At 41.8% G+C, this 19,198-nt stretch overlaps 1 protein-coding gene across 2 annotated transcripts in view; it reads right to left on the bottom strand.

Moving 5' to 3' along the window:
• LOC124067002 (receptor tyrosine-protein kinase erbB-4-like) overlaps positions 1-17,012 on the bottom strand; it is a 280,015-nt gene extending 263,003 nt beyond the window's left edge. For both annotated transcript variants that reach the window (XM_046403975.1, XM_046403976.1), the window contains exon 1: positions 16,607-17,012. In XM_046403975.1, coding sequence (XP_046259931.1) covers positions 16,607-16,685 — 79 coding nt within the window. In that variant the 5' untranslated portion in view covers positions 16,686-17,012. The remainder of the gene's footprint in view (positions 1-16,606) is intronic.
• Between the last annotated feature and the right edge of the window lie 2,186 nt (positions 17,013-19,198).

Genomic DNA, 19,198 nt, shown 5'->3' with positions numbered 1-19,198 from the left:
TTTAACATTTTCATGTCAGATCGGAAGGCATAAAAATTAAACTGCTTCACGAAAGGTGCAAATCCAAAGTCAATGGCCTATTCTATAATGGATGGATTTAAAATAAAGTGAGGGGTAATGCAGACCTTCAGTCAAAATACACTATTTAGACAAAAGTATTGGGACACCAAGTTGGAAACATTGCATTGTCCAAAATGCCATGGCATGCTGAAGCATTAAAATTTCCCTTCACTGGAAGTAAGTGGCCCAGCCCAACCATTGAAAAATAGACCCATGTCGTTACTTTTCTCTATATAGAACAGCAAAGTCACAAGCAAAAACAGAATAGCTGGTTGAGAATTTAATCAAGCTTCATCCGCTGCTGTCCGAGCCTGTTTTTACAGTTTCTAGCAAAATGGCGTAATTTACCTCATCTTACCTGCGAGGGTGTTAAACAAACAAGAGAGGAGACCAGAGGTGAGGGGAGGGGAAGGGAGAGCTTGTTTATTGGCTCTGAGCTCATTAGCATCACACCCATTAGCGTCCTGCCAGCTTTGCTGCCCCTCTCCGTCACTCAGTCCTCTGAGACAGACTGGCTGTCAGTGCATCAGTGCAGAGAGGCGGCCAACATGCCCCACAGAACAAACACACCCACTGCCAATTTTTGCTCAGTCTTTATTTATCCATTTGTAGTCTGTCTGTGTCTCAAGTCTAAAGGACAGGTAAACAGGTGGACGAATGTACTGCAGCATGACCAACTATGCGAGTAGAAGAATTTCAAACATAGATGTTGATCGGAAAGTTCTTAACATAAAGGCTGCTTGTATTAATTGGGCAGACTCACTGACCTATTCATTATACACAAATAGGTTTGAGATTCAGTAGTCTGAAACTTCATTTACTCCTCTCTCACCTCTTCTAAGGGCATCCCCGTTTTGCCAAGCCACCAGAAGCTTCATATCACTTCATATAAAGCCAGAAGTCTCAACTACAGCTAATCTTGATTTTGTGGCTTCCCCTCCTGACAGCCACATGACATGTAATCTGTATGTAATGTGTGTACTGTGCATGTTTAGTTGCCGACTACATTATGTATTTTTATTGTATCTACATTATGTATTTTATGTATTTAAGGCTAGTGACAGTGGTCACTAGCCTTAAAGTGTAAAAGGCAACCTGCAGTACACTTACACACACACACACACACACACACTTCTTCTGATTCCCTACTTCACTTTTTCAGTGTTAACAGTACAGTTGTGATTTCCACAGCAGAAAGAGATGGCAGGGGAATAAAGGTAAGAAACAGTCACTGGCACGGAAGAGTGAGATCTGGGATCTGGTTGGCCACAGCCGGCTGTTTTCATCCGAGAGCTGTTTTTCTTTCTTTTTTTTTTTTTTCACAGGGTGGACAGTCTACCAGATGGCTATGAGGAACCAGTAGACCAATTTGTTTTACGAATTTGCTGAGTAAGGAGTGATGTATGTTGCATCAAGTCAGGTTTGAGGACAACCATAGACCATTAAGGAGTATTGAGAATTTTAGATCAGTTTTATGGCGCTAGTTAAGTGGCTGTTGACTGGACTATTGTTGTTTCTTGTGGTGATGATGGAAAAGGTGCTAATAGTCAGCAAAACTAGCAATCTTTCTCTGCAAAAATAACCTGTAACAGTACTAACATTTCAATTATTTTGCACAACGTTGGATGGTTCATATGGTTCATTGGATGCACTACACGGTATAAAATCGGATCATATGTTTTGTTTGCAAAATATTATTCTGTAAAGTGGCAGGGAATTCCAGAACTCAGTTAGTCAAATAATAATTATTGTTTAACCCCATTACTTCATGCTAACGCTAACTCTGATTTTGGCGCCAGCAACATCAAATTCTGGTACAGTGAAAGGGGCAACAAAAGATTGAGAAAGTTGTAGGAAGTTCAAAAAACGTCCCAGGTGAAAAGGTAACTGGTAACTGGTGGTAGTTTCATGATTGGGTATCAAAGGGACTTTCATCAAAGATATTACCACATGGGCTTGGTAAACCTTTGTAAACCCTTCACCGGTCAACCCAGTTTGTTTGTAAATGATTGCATTCTGTTTTTATTTATGTTTTCTGAAGTGTCCCAGCCTTTTGGAAAGGGGGTTGTAGTATAAAGCTGAAATACTCAAGTAAGGTAAAAGTACCTCAAAACAGCTCCTCACACAGCATATGAGTAAATGTACTTAGTCACTTGCCACTGTAATTGCAGTAAACAGAGAATTCCAGGAGTTAACAATTACACATTAAAGCGTTACATAAATGAGGTGATTAAAAAGTCTAACTTCTAACTGCTACACACACAAACACACACATTTATGCACAATCTGCCTCACTCCAACTTCATCATGTCTTTATTATCTGGCTGGTGTATGAATAGCAGTGCATGTGTATGTGTACGTGGGCAGATAGTCAGGCTGGCCTGTTGGGCCCCCGAGGGCCCTCCATGTTTGAGTCTCCATTAGGCTGATGAGTTTTGGCAGCTGAAGTTGCTGGAGTTAGTGTTGAGCTTCAAACCTCCTCATGGCTAGGCCTAATTAAACCTAGACCTCAGCCCTAATTTAAAGATAATTAGCTGCAAGGGTTAGCTACTGCCACCAAAAGCTGAAATGAGTGTTGTATAATATGTGCAGTAATGTGTGTTAAATAGTGGTTATTCGGTGACAGAACAGATAGAAGAAGCACACACACACCATATGCAATTTAGAGGATGGTTTGATGAGAGAGAATGGCTTGCAGTAACTTAGCCTACCAAGCTACAACACTAAATAATGTCATTATGCCACTGTGGAGCAAAATTCTTAGGCAAATATGATTATAAAATGAAAAATCTTCCAATTCTTCTTATCGAGTATTCATAAATTGTATGGTTGTATGAAGCCACCATTTTCAGTATGGCCATTTTGTGTATTTGTAAAATACAAAGAAAGCAGTTGGCCTGGCTGCATTTTTATAGGTGCTATGCAATAAACTGTCTGACCCTGAGACCGGCCCCATGTTTTCCCATTAAGCTATACTGACAGCTTGACATTTCCCAGGGTAGAAGGTTCTGATTCAGGTATGTTTTATTCATCTTATTGACTTCACATTGCTGCCAAGCCAGACAAAGAGCAAAAGCCCGAAGTGTGGTAGGCAGCAGTGAGAGGGAGAGCAGAAGTTACCTGTTGTTGTTGTGTTTACTACTCAGATAGCCAGACTCAGCTATGAGACAGCCGGCTGACACATACACAATATACTCATCACCACGCAGACAGTGAGATTTGGAGATTTTGCCAGCACTGAGAGTATGAAACTGTCCATTTACTGGGAAGACTCGAGGCAGACAGGTGTGTCGTTCAGAGGAGGGACTACATTTTGTACTTTGCTGCATTCAGAAACCGTGAGCACGTCCACGCTAAGGCTGCTAAATTTGAAAAGGCATCTTCTTTGCTCCATTCTGGCCTTCTGTCTACATAAAGCTGAAATGTCTCTCTCCTGAAAACTGAGGTGTTCTCAAGTGGTCCCCAGAGTGTATAAAGCTGAAAATGCCTGCTTCACTTCATGCAGCATTTAGGTGATGTAAGTATGGCGTTTCTCCATACTTGGACAAGCTATGCTTGCCAAATTGTCTGCTATAAAAAGTCACAAAAATTGTTGATGCAACCCCACAAAATCTGACACTGAAAAGGTGGGCTGAGACACTTTGAGACGCTGTCAGATGGTCAAACACCGTCTCAAAGTGTCTCAGTCCACAAAATCTGACACTGAAAAGGTGGGCTGAGACACTTTGAGACGCTGTTTGACCATCTGACAGTCACTGTGGTTGCAGCATGCTGATGTCTTACTGGATATTGACTATAAATTTTCTTGTCAGTTTTGTTGTTGACAGCAGGATATATGTCACTAGGAATTTAACTATTTTTTTGTTAATTAGAAATTTTAGCTTGGAAGAATTTTTTTTTGTGCAAACATGTTTTTTATCATATGAAATTCCACTTCTGACAATGTGATATAAAAATCTTGTAAGTTATAATGAAAAACTTTCTTGAAATATGAACTAGCTATCTTATCTTAAAATAAAATAATTATAATTACTTTGAGAAGGTTTCTCATTATTTTGAGAGAAGTCATTATTTTGAAAGTTTCTCATTATTTGAGATACCAACTCATTACTTGAGATTCTAATTTATTATTTCGAAAAAAATTCTTATTAAAATAATGATTAAAAAGGCCTATGAAAATATTTGAGTTGTCAAATCAGAATGAGGCAGCCGGCCAAGTTGTAAAGCCAATTATTAATGATTGCCTTGTGCAGAAACACTTGTGACAAAAGCTGCAAAATATTCAAATTCCAATTGGGTAAAGGATATAGTTAAAAACCCCTGGGAGTGAAGGTCATATGAATTCTTAGGTTAGGAGACACTGTGGTTGTCTTGACAGGCTTAATGAAAAAGATGCACTTGTACAATAAGAACTCCATAATATTCTTCATATCTCCATCATTTTTTCGAAATGCTGATCCTTGTTTTGATGTTTTCCATCACTTTATTTGGTTATGATTTGATTTTGATTTGTACATTTCTGCAGTAGTGGGTGAGAAGTTTATTCTTGTACCGTTTGTGCTCACCCAAGATCAGCTTTTTCTCTATAATCACAATAAAACAAGATGCTGTGTAGATTTGGAACCTTGAAAAACAAAAAAAATCTGAGATTTGTTTCATTTTATTTTTTTCAGATTTCATTTTTGTTTGTTTTTCATTGTTTATCTTCACATCAGCCAACACATCCAAAATGATATTAAGATCTATTTTACCCAGGTCTGACTCACGGAATCCCGGAAAGGGCCCATTCCTGTGCAGACAATGTTCGTGAGACAAGAGGTTCCCTCATCTCCAGGCGTGTCACGTGGGGTTAGGAGCCAGGGAGCCACGGCGGGAGCCTCCTCCAGGACAAAGCACTTGGAGCAGGGAGACACTACAGGCCTTGTTCCCCTTTGCTTGGCTCCATGTCAAGTGGGTGTTTGCTTACTGGGAGGACCAGGACCCCCCTGGAGGGGAGTGCAGCACACAGTCTCAACTCAATTCAACTCAAAGACAGGCATACACTGGATTTACTGTAGGTACATCTATGGTCGGACATTACCTACGTCAGCATCAATAACCAACACAAGAGCTATAGCTCAGCCACTGTTTAAAAGAGGTAGAGGTCAAAGACGGGGAACATCAACAGATTTATTGTATATACTTCCATCATCACTGTCATCAGCAACCAGTGCAACATAATATGAATGGTACACTCTACTACCTGCTGCATGTTTTGAATGTGAGGTGCACCAATACTTTTGTCTATTTAGCATAGGGTATACAGGTACCACTGGTGCATTAAACATGGCTGGTCTTTCTGATTCTGTGCTCAGCTGGTTCAAAACGCACTTCAAAGGGGGGAAGTTTTATGTCAGTCTGAGAAACATGACATCTGTTACGCGGTTGCACAAGGGAGCTGCCTTGGTCCATTATTAGTCTCACTTTACATGCTGCCACTCGGTGACAGCACAATGTGACACACAGATGTACAATTCTGCTGAAGTTAAAAGAGGACAAAACTGACTGACTGACCTACTCATAAGCCCTAAAACAAGAAGAGAAAGGCTGTTTAACAATCTGGGGAAATTAATTTACAGGATGAAATCTGAGGTTACAAGTCTTGACTTTCCGGCCACAGGCTCGAAACTCGTTAGCGCCTTGCCTTGCACTTCTGCACTGCTGCGCCATTTTTATTATTCTGTGCCTTAACTTGATTTTATACGTTCTATTTATGTCATTTCTAACTTTGATGTAAATTTATTGTTATTATATAGTTTTACTTTCCATCTATGTTTCTCTATTCTATTTTAACTTGATTTTAGCTTATTTTTTTATATTAATATCAAGTAGGTTTTATTCTCCATCTTACATTATTTATGGCATTACATCCCGGCTTTTATGTATCTTTATCTTATTCTTACCACCGTTATCAATTTTATAATAATGTTCTATCCCTGTGAAGCACTCGGTGCATGTAATTTCTTTGTTGTAAAGCACACATTTTTGCATGAAGGGTGCCATATAAATAAACTTTATTTGTATTATTTTTATTATCTCATTACATCCCAGACACGGTGGAAACTCCACATAGTGATGCAATGGAAAACTGAGAACAGGTGCACAGTTTGAGTAAAGGCTTACTCACCCTGGCAACCCTGGCAAGGCATGCTGGTCGACAGTGTTGCGTTCACCCTCTTGCCTTGCTTTGTCTTTCACTTTCCCTGCCTGTCTCACCCCAGCATCTGGCTAAATCTCACCAGTGTCCTTGCTGGTGCCCTCGGGTGAACCGGGCCATGTCAAACCTGAGTCCATCAATCACTCAGCGCCAGCCGTGGGGGGAGAGAGAGGAGGTGGAAAGGCAGAAATGGAGGGATGAGCTCAGAGAAGAAGGGAGGGCAGTTAAGGTGAAGTATAGCCGCCAGTCCACCCTCTCTCACCTTATTGTTCCTCCTCCTTGTCTCCAACTCCAGAGTTAGCTGTCAGGTCACAAGAGGACTCTCAACTGATTCTAATCAAGAGGTTCACAAACCTGAACACTTTTGAGGAGAGGAGAGGAGGGCAAGGAGAAAAGAGATGAGATGAGATGAGAGAGGAAAAGAAGCATCAACATGAAAGTTAATGGGAGCAGGAAAGAGGAAAAAATGAACTGAAAAAGAAAAAAGAAGAAGAAGAAGGGGAGCATAAGATATGAGAGAAGAAAGAGGACAAGGAGGAGGAAAGAGGACAAGTCACGAGGACAGAAGCAAAAAGAAAGAGGTGAGAAGAAGCTATGGGTGAGCCTGTAAGCAGTTGTTTGTGTGTGTGTGTGTGTGTGTGTGTGTGTGTCCTGTGCAGAATGAAGTGTCTCTGTCAGAGCCCCAGCTCCTCCTCTGGGCTACTGCTGATTAATTGACCGTCCAGCTCCTGTGATAGCGACCACTTTAACCAAGACTCCCGAGACACTCAGCCACTGTCCCATCCCTGCCGAAAGACACCTCTCCTCCCATGTGCACGGCTGCTTGCCTGCCCTTCTCTGGCTAAAATTAGGAAAATTTCTCACTCGTCCCCCATGCAGTCTTTTTTTTTTTTTTTTTTTTCTACCTGTCTCTGGCTGCTACAAATAATCTTACATCAGCACCCTGTTCACCTTGCCATCGGGGGATAATGTCTCTCTGTGGGAGAGAGGTTTTGGAACAAAGGTAGGGGGTGCTGGAAACAGCATGATATCCAGTGTGCCCCCCAAACCCAACGCCCTGTGTGTTTACACTGTGCACTGGTGACTGGCTGAGATAAAGCACCCCTGTCTCAGGTAAACAGTCGGGCACAGCAGGTAAAAATGGCAGCGTTGACTTTGGACCTGGGTTGCACTTAGTCAGCTCATTTCACATTTGATATATACTCGCATTCTGCCTACCCATCCCATCGTACGTACCCTTCACACACACACACACACACACACACATAATGTAAAGCTAGCTGCATTCCCCAATGCTGTAGTTCTGAAGCTGCCACAAAGAAACAAATGTTAAAGGCAATCCATTGTCATAGTAGCAAGATAAACAAAATGAAGATTTTCTAGATTAGAAATATCCACAATGATTAAAATTTAACAATTCTGCATGAATTCTACACTGTGAACAGCTTACTGTCATACTCAGCAATGTCCCTGTCGTCCCCTCCCTTCCTGCCAAGCTGCAGAACCCTAGCATCCATCCGCAGGGCTACATAGCCAGCCCCCAAAAGCATCCAAGGTCAATTGCCTTTCTTGCTCCTCTCATCCTGTGCTTTATGTACCTTCACATCCAGGGAAAGAGAGCTGTGCTATATATGCTCTGCTGCAAGGTGACTGCTGCTTTACCAGCAAAAGCCACCCTAATACAGACTAGAAAGAGTGAAGAAAATTTCCTTTCATGTTCAAGTAAAACGTATACAAAATCTTCCATAAAAGTGAAAGGTAGCTCATTGTTTTACACAGGAAGAAAAGCTTTTGACTGTGATGTGCTGGTACATATTAATCTTGTTCAAAAGCCTAAAAACCTAAATAAGCAAACGGATTCATTGTTTAGCTACAGACGAGTGTACCTCTGACTGATGTTCAAAGGTACATAAATGGCCATAATGGGCTTTGAAAAAGCTGCTCATCAATACTAACAATTCAATTTACACTGAGATTCCTGTTTTTTGTGTCTTGGACACTTTGCTTCTCGAACTCTTTGAACAAAATCAATATTCCTATAAAAACTCCTGAAGCAGTTTTGTGACATCAACTGATCTTTTGGTATTAACACAGTGAGCCTAGTAGTCATATTGTACAGGGTAGTAAAGCAAAGAGATTAGATTTTAAAGCACAAATAATACCTTGATAAATACTCAAACGTTACAAGCACACAAAGAGATGATTTTAATTATTAGAATAATGTAATGTTTGACATGGTTGTTGGACTCTGTGGTTCCTTCTCCTCATCTACGTCCCTGACCAAAAAACTATTCATTTCTGTAATATTCAGAAATGCTTGTGCTTCTAAGCTGCAGTCTACACTGTGGTTAGAGTACTCAGTGGTATTCAGTGGTGAGATCTTAGTGATTTCATACTAATCCTCATAGTATAACCTTTTGGCTTTTGCATTCTCTGTGACACTAGTAAACTGCTAACATTTTACAACAGGATTACTGTTATTTATTTATTAATTTTTTTATGAAATCACATTGGTGCAGCCATTTTTCATCCTTGCATAGATAAACTGTTTCCCAGTCAAGTCTGAATTACCTCCCGCCCCTCTCCCTTGCTCCCAGATGTCTCCTTACAGCTGCCATGACTGACTGCAAACTCATTTATTACAGGTCACAAACGCCAAGTGCTTCATTTAAAAGGACGCCACCCTCCCTCTTCTATAACACAAGTGAAAAATCGACCTGCAAGAATAGCATACAGGACACACCGTTCCATTAGCGCTAAGCGGAGGCCAGCAGGGCCCAAAAAGATGGAAACGGGGTTTGTGGGGTCAAAACAGACAGACAGAAGTGATATTTCTGTGGCAAGCTTCATTCTGCAGGAGCCATCACAAATGCGTGCACAGCAACAGCATAGACAGTGATCCATTTGCAGTAACTTCTCTCAGAAGAAAGGCCTCTAAGTCAAATAAATAATGCAAATTAACGTTACATTGTGGGTTCTTGGAATGAGCAAATTTGGCAACTCTTGCTACAGCTGTACTGACTTACTGACTGACTGGGAAAAAAAGAGTTTGTTTTAACTTAACAAACAGTTGCTTTAAACCTTAACCCACATGACACATCGCGAGCCTCTTTTGTATTTATTCAGGCACACAAATCACCAAATCAGGATTTTGCGTGAAGTGTGTGTTCCGCCGGCCATATCCGATATCACTCAAAGCCTGTCTGTAATTACATTGTAAATGCAGATTAGCTATGAATATTTTATAAGGGGATTACTAAAAGAGGAAAGAGACAGAGGGGGGGAGAGAGTTGAGAGAAATCAGCCCGTTAACACACACCCACATGCAGAACTGCATGAAAAGCTCGTTTGAAGGTGGAGTTAGTCTTTCATGCCCAAGTTGTCAGCCTATTATCATCCTTTCATATGTTCACCACCATTATTAACTTTGAGCAGGAATAGAAAAATAACACAAAAAAGTGGGAATAAAACACATCACTCCAATATGTCAATATGCCTCAGAGAGCGAGAGAAAAACATGGCAGACCAACTCTTATCATCGGACTCTCATTCTGAAACGTAGCAGTAATGAGTGTGTCTTAACAAAGATTAGCCATAATTTCCATTGTCATTTTAATGCTCCCACATTATGCGGAGGCTTACAAAGCCACAGATGAAGGCAGAGGGTGGGCGGAGGAAGAGGGGCAGGCAGACAGTGGAGCAGAGAGAGAGCGTCTCTGGAGCTCGGTATTCTGTCAGTCACCCGCTATCCCTTCAACCATGCAGCCATACAAACAAACACTGACAGACACTGACAGACACAGTCAACACACACACACACACATATATATGCAGTATATGTGCATGTTTCCCAGTCCCTTTGTCACCACATTTTGAAACCCTCAAAATGCGGTTGTCAAAAGGGTCACTGCCTGACAGCCTACTGCAGCCCCCCAGCAGGATGCGGAGGACAGACGGGCTTGTAGTGAGAGGAGTAGCAGCAACAACAAAGGAGATCAGAAGTCTCACAAAGTGACACGCACCGTTCGTTCGGGGTACCGACATTACATCTACACTGTTTAGTGAACACAGGAGTGAGACTTTCAAGGGCCTCTGCAGATTCTCGTACTTGAGAGTGATGGGACAGGGTGAAGGCAGTATGAGTGTGTGGGCGTGTGCGAATGTGTGTGGGAGTGAATCTTGGAGTGTGTGCGGTGATGTGTGAGGCACACTTGCACCAGCCCACACTGACAACTTTATTTGAATTTTCTTAAAAGACAAACAAACAATTCAGTTCAAAACAATATTATGCTAATATCACAACAAAACTCTGTTTGGAATATCAAATGTTTGTTTGATGTGCTGCAAAAAAACACATTTTCATATCATAAGAAAATGACAGCCTTATTTTCTGTAACATTTTTGTGATTTAGTATGTTTTGTTGATGGACCTGTGAACTATTTCTTGTTTTGAGAGTACACACACACACACACATTGGAACTTGACCTGTCGGATGAAGACATAATATCTAAAAATGTTATGTTGTGGCAATTAAAGCACGACGTGTGGAAAAGTGTTGTGCAACTTGAAAAGGATCTCAGTGTTTTTTGTGAAACGCTGGTGAAACTACGATCAGGATACTGTTTTTGTGAACGTTTCTCTTGCTTTCTGCATGCTTTAGTCGATACAGTCTGCTATTTTTACCATTTATGTAAATAAATTTTCCTTTTTGTACTCTTATTTACTCCGATAGCAGACTTGAATCTGGCAGAAACGATGGTACAGAGAGAATAGGTTCAAGCGGGGATTTTTTTTGACTGACAGCTGTTCGCATTGTGCATGACACGGCATTATTTTGCTTCTTTTCTTGGAGTGTTGTTTGTGTCGATCCCACTGAAGAAGGCTGAACTGTAGCAGAAGCCTTGAGAATTTTATTGTTTTCATGCCACAAGTTCTTGTTGGTGGCCCTAAATGCACATTTGCCAGCATAATTAAAATGCTGCAGATTGATTTCCCCGCTGCTGAAACTTAGTCCCCAATCTGTCTAAACTAGCTGTGGTATATTGTCAAAGATATCAAGCAGGGCCTCGCTCGTGTTGTTGTTGCTGAGTGTTTGTTGCACTACCTTGTTAATGAAGGACTTTGGCTGCTGTGTATTCAGGTCCCTGGGCTTGAGTTTGCATGGAGGCTATCAGTATCTCTATTTGTGTGTGCCTCTCTCTGGCAGCCTTCTTTTTCATTCTCTAACAGACACATGAAAACTCAAAGCTCACTCAATTACAGAAAGCAAAAAGAAAAACCAGAAAAGCACAGAAAAATAGAGGGAGTGAAAAATGGGTAAAAACAGCCCACTTTCAACTAACCTTATCAAATCTGCAGTGGTCTAATTGCTTGTAAACCACAACCTGAACTAAGAATTTGCATTTTAAATCCACATGTGATAAACAGCTGTCAAAATTAAGCATGTACGGACATGGGTGACGGTCCAATCCAATTATGACAGCCTTCACAAAAAGGACATTTAATAGGTGTGCTGACAATGATGCATGGCAAAACACATGCACACGTGTGGTGCATTTATAACTGCAGGTGATAAATGAGGATGCGGCGCTTGTAAAGGTCACGCAGGATATGATCCAATCATTTCTGCTGGCTGCAGACAGTCTGACTGGTTATGAGCCCATCAACAAGTCAAAACTGGCAAACAACGTCTGCAGTTGTGTCCTCAGAAATAGATAATACTCCCCGCTTGTCATCCTTAACAAAGAAATCCGTGCACTAATACCGTTTGGAGCAATATGATAGGAATATAAAAGTTAGAAGTCCCTGTGGTAGTGATTAAAGGATATTAGAGTAACATCACAGCAGATTAAAAAACAAAAACAAAAAAAAAACACCATTAGGGACAATAAGGTCATAGACTCGCTATTGAATACGCCACTGCACACATACTCCCTGTCCCCGTTGGAATATTAGAGTGATTTTTCATTAGGGATTCTTGGGCCGCATTGTGGGTGCTACACATTTATTATTGATGCCAGCGGTTCAAAAGCAGTTTGTTTGTTGGGAAGTGGGGAGATTTATAGGAAACTTAATGGTTTCCACTACTCTCACAGAGAAACCAGAGTCTAGATTACACAAACAGAAGCTTTTTTATTCTTTATCTGGCTGCAAGGTGAAATCCCCAGGAGAGGAAAACAAAATAAAAAATCGTTAGGCTTTCTTTTCGCCAGCAAATGTCTTTTGGTTATTTTTTTTTTTCTGTCAGTAAGTTACGGCAGCGTATGAACAATAGGAACACCTTTAGTATGTCTTTTAGTTTTGTCACGGGAAGAAAAGAACAGCAAAAACTGTGATAATCGACATATAACCAAATAATTCACCTTTTCTGTCTTTAGCCATTGATCAACATGCAAAGAGCATAGTGGCTATCTGTAAAGCACGACAGAGGGATTTAGTGTATTAGTTCAGATGCTTCCACATAGACGGCTACCAGTTACCCGTCATCTCTCACCCAGACACAGACAGAGGAGATGAAAGCGCAAAGGTTCACATTTCTTTTGCCAACAAATGGAAGTGGATCACCACTAATCAAAGACGGCCATTCTTCTAATAAAAAGCCTGGTGGCAGTGGAGGGTCAAAGCTCCTTTATCAGGCAACAGCAGGCAAAGATATTACTGTAGAGAGGCCTTGCTGATGAAGCGGAGCTGTGTGGGCCACTTAATGTAACACCATTCTCTCCCAATGCTTCAGACTGTGAGAAAAAAAATGCACAGTAAATAACAGTGTAGAAGAAGTGTCGGCCTTCAGTGTGGCACATAAGGGAGAATAAAGAAAAGAAGAAAAGGTCTAACAAGTCTTCATGTCGCCTTTTTTGTCGACGAGTCCCTCTCTCTGTGACTTACACAATCCCTTGTAAACATTTTGATATATTACAAACTCCCATTATCAGCTACACACTGGAGCTGCACTGTCAGTTTCAGTCCAGTGGTTGCCTCTGTAAAATAAAGGATGCAGCAGGGGATAACATTCATTCAACTTCCATTTCACTTTTAGACTACACCCCAACCACCTCTTCAGCAGAATTATTGAAAAAACAAAACTGAAATCTAAGTTTACATTGAATTAGGAAAAAAGAAACTGCTGCCAGCTGTGGGACAGTGTCATTTAAGGATGTGGTTTATCTACATGCTAATTGAAAAAGCATCCACTCCACACACACACACACACAGAGTTGCATTTGGAACAGATGACTTGACTGTACTCCTGCGCACAAAGTATATGAATATTCATAAACAGAGATAGAGTTCTGGAATGTGGCCATATGGTTCAGAATCGGCAGCTGTACGCATTTCTGTCTTCAGGGTCCGGAGAAAAGCTGCAGCCAAGTGAAGAGCACAGTGCAGGCGCTCTGTGACACACACTCACACACACGCGTCTTTCAGACATGTGCCCTGCTGTCACGTGAAAACCTATTCACTACACTTTGCGTGATTGTTTGTGTTCAACTTTCATGGTTCCCTACGAGTCTGGGAAAGTTACAGAAACTTTACGTTCCTCAGCAGCAAACAGAAAAAAATTCACTGGAGCCAAAACAGAAAAGGTGACATTATGGAGAGATGAAAACTGGGGGAAAAAAAATAGAATTTTGCATTAATTTAACAAAAAAAGGGTTTACAATGACTCATAAAAGGAGACGCAGTTGGAATCACAAATAAAAAAAAAGCAGTTGTGCCAATGCGCGTGAGAGTGTGCACGTGTCCCTGTTTTCCATCTCGTAGGCCACGTCATACAAACCCCAGGGTACAGCGAGTCCGACACACTCGGACTATTCGTTCGCGCGCGCACACACTCAGACACACACACACACGCTGGCGCACGCATATCTCATCACTTTGCCTTTCTCTGCCGTTCGCTCCCACGGACAGAGCTCACTCTGTGTCCCTACGACTGTCTGCGTGGCTCTCTGCCACTCATTTAACTTCCAGATACATCGCATAAAACCTTGAGCTGTGCCAGGTGATGGTTATCAGTCCGTTTATGAGAAAGGCAAACGCCACTGCCACCTTCACGCATGGATTATCCCGTTGGCGACATTTACACCGAGCAGGTTGTTAGCGCACAGGTGCGAGAGGCAGTCGAAAAGGAAATTGTTGTTTTACTTTTTGGTTGTTCTGATAGAATGATAGAATGCGTATTATTTCATTTCCTGTCGTGCAACTTGTTTGGACACGCGCTGGGAAACAACAAATAAGATGGAGTTATTGAAATTTACTAAAAAATATGAGAATGACATTTTTTTTCTGAATTGAGTCCAAATTACCCACAAATCCGAAATCAATTTGTTTCTTGAATAAACCGCCATTTCCTAGAAGGGAGGGTAACCTCGAGACATGGACCCAGCTTTTTATTTTCTTTAGAGAGGGGAAACTGTAAGAGTTTGGGGTAATTCATTTAATTCTGTTTTCATTATTATAAAACAGGACAATGTTCCGTACAGAACATGTCAGGAGGACATCCTTTTCCAGTCTCTCTCCTTCTAAACCGCATCCAACCTTTTAAATCAGGACGCGGATCTTATTAACCACAGGGTATACAGCGGTGGGCCTGAGCCTTAAACTCGTTAAACTCGCCGCTTATAAGAGCACATCTGAAAGTATACATCTTGAAACACAAGCATCTCAACTCAGACTGTCTGAAAAGATGTTTCACTTTTAAGGCTTTTAAGCAGCAAGACCAATAAGGCACAACGAGACAGAGCTCAGCACTCAGAAAAACAACAAAATGACCGCAGGGGGGGGGGAAGAATAATAATCTGACACAAAATGGAGATAGCTTGAAGTAACACATTTTGAATACTGGCTTGAACAATAAATTGCATTTTAAGACTCAACATTACACTATGTTGGGATCGTTTTTAGTCCCACTACCCCCCTGCAGTTACATCACTCTGCATAGGCGGTCGAAAGAGTTTTGCACAAGGGGCTTAGACTGTTAGACTGACCATAACTAAAAGCTGAGGAAAGGAAATAGATACGGTAAGCGAACGTGTGTGAATTATGGGCACGTCCTGCCTTCTCTGGTCTCATTTAAATCGTGGTCCCGCCTGAAGGTGATCATGCGTGAAGAGGATGATGATGAGGAGTTTTTTTTTTTGGCTTTTTCCTGCTCGATGAATACTTGTTATTTACAAGCCCGCTGAAGGATAGGTGCGCCAGTGAGCGTCTCTCTCTCTCTCTCTCCCACACACACACACACACACACACACACACACACACACACACACACACAGTCACTCGGGCACCTATCCTTCCCTGTGCGTAAAGAGCGCCTCTGCACTGTACAAACGGTACTACCGCTGCCTGTGCGCTGCAACGCTGACTGTCAAACTGTGGTCCACAGGATCCCTGAGGGGACTTGCTATAAAGTGAGGAATAATGTAATTTCACGGTAATCCGCTTTGCTTTTATCCCGATTACAGCGTGCATATGGATGAACGTTCATCACTGTTATCGCCCTTTGTACAGGTGAGAGAGTTACACAGATCAGTAATAAAACACAACAACGATATGACTGTTTCCAAACGGGTCCCTGCAGGACTTAAAACTTCAAGCAGTTTGATTAAATTGATGCCCTTGGAATGATAACTTAATACAAACCCGCTTTGCTAGAAAGCGATATCAGGTAAATTAAAATCGATGCAGAGGTTACAGTTTATCACCCCTACTTTAACTGTTATTTAGAGGACAATTTATCCGGAGGGTAAGCCAGAACAAGAAAGAACTTGTGAAGCAGAGTCGAGCATTAGACTGCCTGTCTGTCCACAGGAGTGAAGACAAGAGCGCAGGGGCTTGTCGTAAAGCGAATCTGTCACTCCTCTTTGTTTGTCCGCTCTGTTTCTACAGGACACGTGTGATAGACATTAAAATGCTCTCAGCCCCCCCCCCCTCCAAATTCAACAGTGCCGCTCTGTGCACGACGGAGACAGAGCAAATCCACTCGCTTGGAGGCAGCTCATCACAACAGATATGTCCTGCTACCACCTGCCATCTGCTCAAAGCAGCACCTGTGTTTCAGTATCACAGCGCTCCGTGCGCCAGCTTCTTCTCAGGTGAATGACAAAGCTGTGATTTTTACTTTTCTTCAACATTAGAATGCTGCCATGATAGTGAGAATCTCAGCAGCGTGTGGAGATAAATCTGCCAAGCCCTTATACCCATCATTCACAAGGGGAAAAAAAGAACAACAACAGCAGCATTGGGAAAGTATGTTGAATGTATAATTGTGCCATTGCGCTCAGTGCGCGCCCACCGATTCCACGGATACGCAAAACTGCGCACCGGGAAGCACACGGTTGGCGTCCACTCACCTGATTGTGAGGAGCTCGACCCGAACAACAGGCAAGTCAGGAGAAAGCCGAAGTAGCACAGGGCAGTCGTTGGTTTCATTGTTGTTCTTGGCAAGTATCTCCTTTAAATTCACATGTCCAGCAGCGTATCCTTCCTTGAAGCAGGCAGAAAGGATGAATCGTTTGCGTTTGAAGCCTTTTAGGTGGACTTAAGTCGATTTTGACTAAGTTTACAGTTTGTCCGACAGTCCTCCGCCTCGTCCCTTAGCGCATACAGGTCTAATTTATTGTCTGGTGTCAAAACAGAAATAAGTCGAGTATTAGTTTCCAACGGGCGCACCGTGAAGCTTGTCTAAACAGTATAAGGCAGTACTCATGCCATTACTCCCTGACTTGGCTACACTATGCAGCTGTAGACTCGTATTCTTCTGACACGCCTCTGAGCCCTTGAACTCCTCCTATCCACTCTGTGATTGGCGTAGGTGCCTGACGGTCACCCTAAACCCCGCCAGTCACAACTTCTTACGCGCTGCCATTGGTTGACACAAGTTGCCAAAACCCCATGAATTTGTGCGTCGGCTCCGTTGCACCTGTCACCCTGAGCACAGTTAAGATAAATGCTGCGAGAAGGATTTACAGGTGCAATGAGTGAAATAGAGCTGAATATCACTTATAGGTGGCTGTCAAATGCGCTTTTGGAGGTTTGATCCGGATTTGCTGATATATAGTCTCACATTGGAAGTGTTTTGTGTGAGAGTAGTGCGAGTTGCGTCTAGTGCGAGAATAGATTTCATTATATAATCAGGTTTCTTGTGAATTAGATAGGAATTTTCTGTTGATCCAGTCACAAGTATGCATCTGTAGTTGCATTTTTTTATAAGATTTTGATCAAACATGACCAAGCAATGAAGAGACGGCAATTTGACAGCAAAATTCTGTCTCAAAACACTTTTTTTTCCACGCTGCATCTTAAGCAAAGATTTCCATTTTTCCCTCAGCTATCAGAGTACATTACTGCTGAAGGCAATATCTCTCCATATGCAGGGTAATCATTTCCCCGTGGGTGGCTCAGTGTAAATGGCACAAATAAAAGTCAAATAGAACATTTAGATAGTGATATTATTGTGCTCAGTGAGATATTTGTTATACTTTGAAAGCAGTGACATTGCAGTGGCAGAAAAAAAAATAACTAAGATAATGGGAGCACAGGAAACAATGTGACAAAAGGTTATTACTTTCTGAACCAGCTGCTGCCTATACTTTCACACTTTAGGAGGAGGGCGAGGGCCTCCTGGAGTGACAATATGTCTGCACATCTGGACACAACTTCTGCACTCTGACTGTCCCCTTCACCCCGAGTTCTCTCCACAAATACACAAGTTTGAAAAGACATAAAATACTTTTCCCCCACAAGTATTTGTGTTAGGCTTCATCTAAAGCAAGAAATAAAGTGCAATAGATACTTTCTTATCATCACATTCATTCACTTTAACATTTTCAGTTCAGCTGTATTTACATGGATAAAAGGGTAAAATAATTGAAACACCGTGGACTCTTATTATATTACGTATGTAAGCACCATAACAGGTTCCATCAACTGCAAGCATGTTTTATCATAGTGGGGTCTTTCAAGGGACAAAAGTATGATATTTATGGTGTTCTGAGAGTGGTTGTTGGCTTTATTATGACTGGAGGAGACATTTTACCTTCCTTTTAATTTTCCATTACATCAAAGTGCCTGAGTAATAATCTGCTCCAGTCCATAAACATCCTTCTTTTTAACTATAAGCAGGTCACTCCTCCCCAGAAATCATTCAAAGCTTTTGTTTGCTTCTAATAAGGAGGCATACTGCTCGCCCACACACACACCCATTGCATGGCCTGGTGTTTTGTTTTTTTTTTGTTGTTTTTCTTTTTTTTTCTTGTTGTGATCCTGGAACAGGGAGCTGAACTTCCCCGAGCCAAGTGTACCCAACACTTAAAGAAAATGTGATGCAGACAGTTTTTCACTTTGAAGAAAGTCAAAAGGCTCTGTTGTTTTCAGCTTGGTTGCAAAATGAATAGTGCACTGAACTGTGAGGGGCACTTCTTGAACTTCCACTGCAGTATTGACCCTTCACCAGTGGGGGGCAGTCCATTTCTCACCTCACAGGTCATAGGACCAGTCGAGTGACACAGTGGGGGGTGGGCGATCCAAGCTGCCGCCAACTAGTTTCCTGACTCTCTGTGTGACATTGGCTTCCTATCACACAGACGCTTTATTAAATATTCCTCAGCAGAAATGAGCTTTTAATATCACTGACACCACAAATTTATTAAGAAATATGGAAAAATGAGATCTGGCAGCATGTTACTAAGAGAGGCTTCGCTCTAAATATGCCCCAAATGGCTGCCGTTTATCATTTTTAATACCAAAAATGCAATTTAGCAACGTTGTGTATTTTCATTATACATTACGCTTTAAGAGGCACCTTCTGACAGCATCACCCTAATGCTGTCAATTAGGTAATTTATTCCAGGGGATTATGAGAGGGAATGAGACGAGGTTTCATGTGTTCTTCTAGGCGTTCCCCGGTGTCTGCTGTACAGCTAATCTAATACATAACACCCTGA

Source organism: Scatophagus argus, chromosome 11 (assembly GCF_020382885.2).
Source record: "Scatophagus argus isolate fScaArg1 chromosome 11, fScaArg1.pri, whole genome shotgun sequence".
Lineage (NCBI taxonomy): Eukaryota > Metazoa > Chordata > Actinopteri > Scatophagidae > Scatophagus > Scatophagus argus.
The sequence above is the reverse complement of the archived record's forward strand: the minus strand, read 5'-3'. Positions and strand labels throughout refer to the sequence as shown.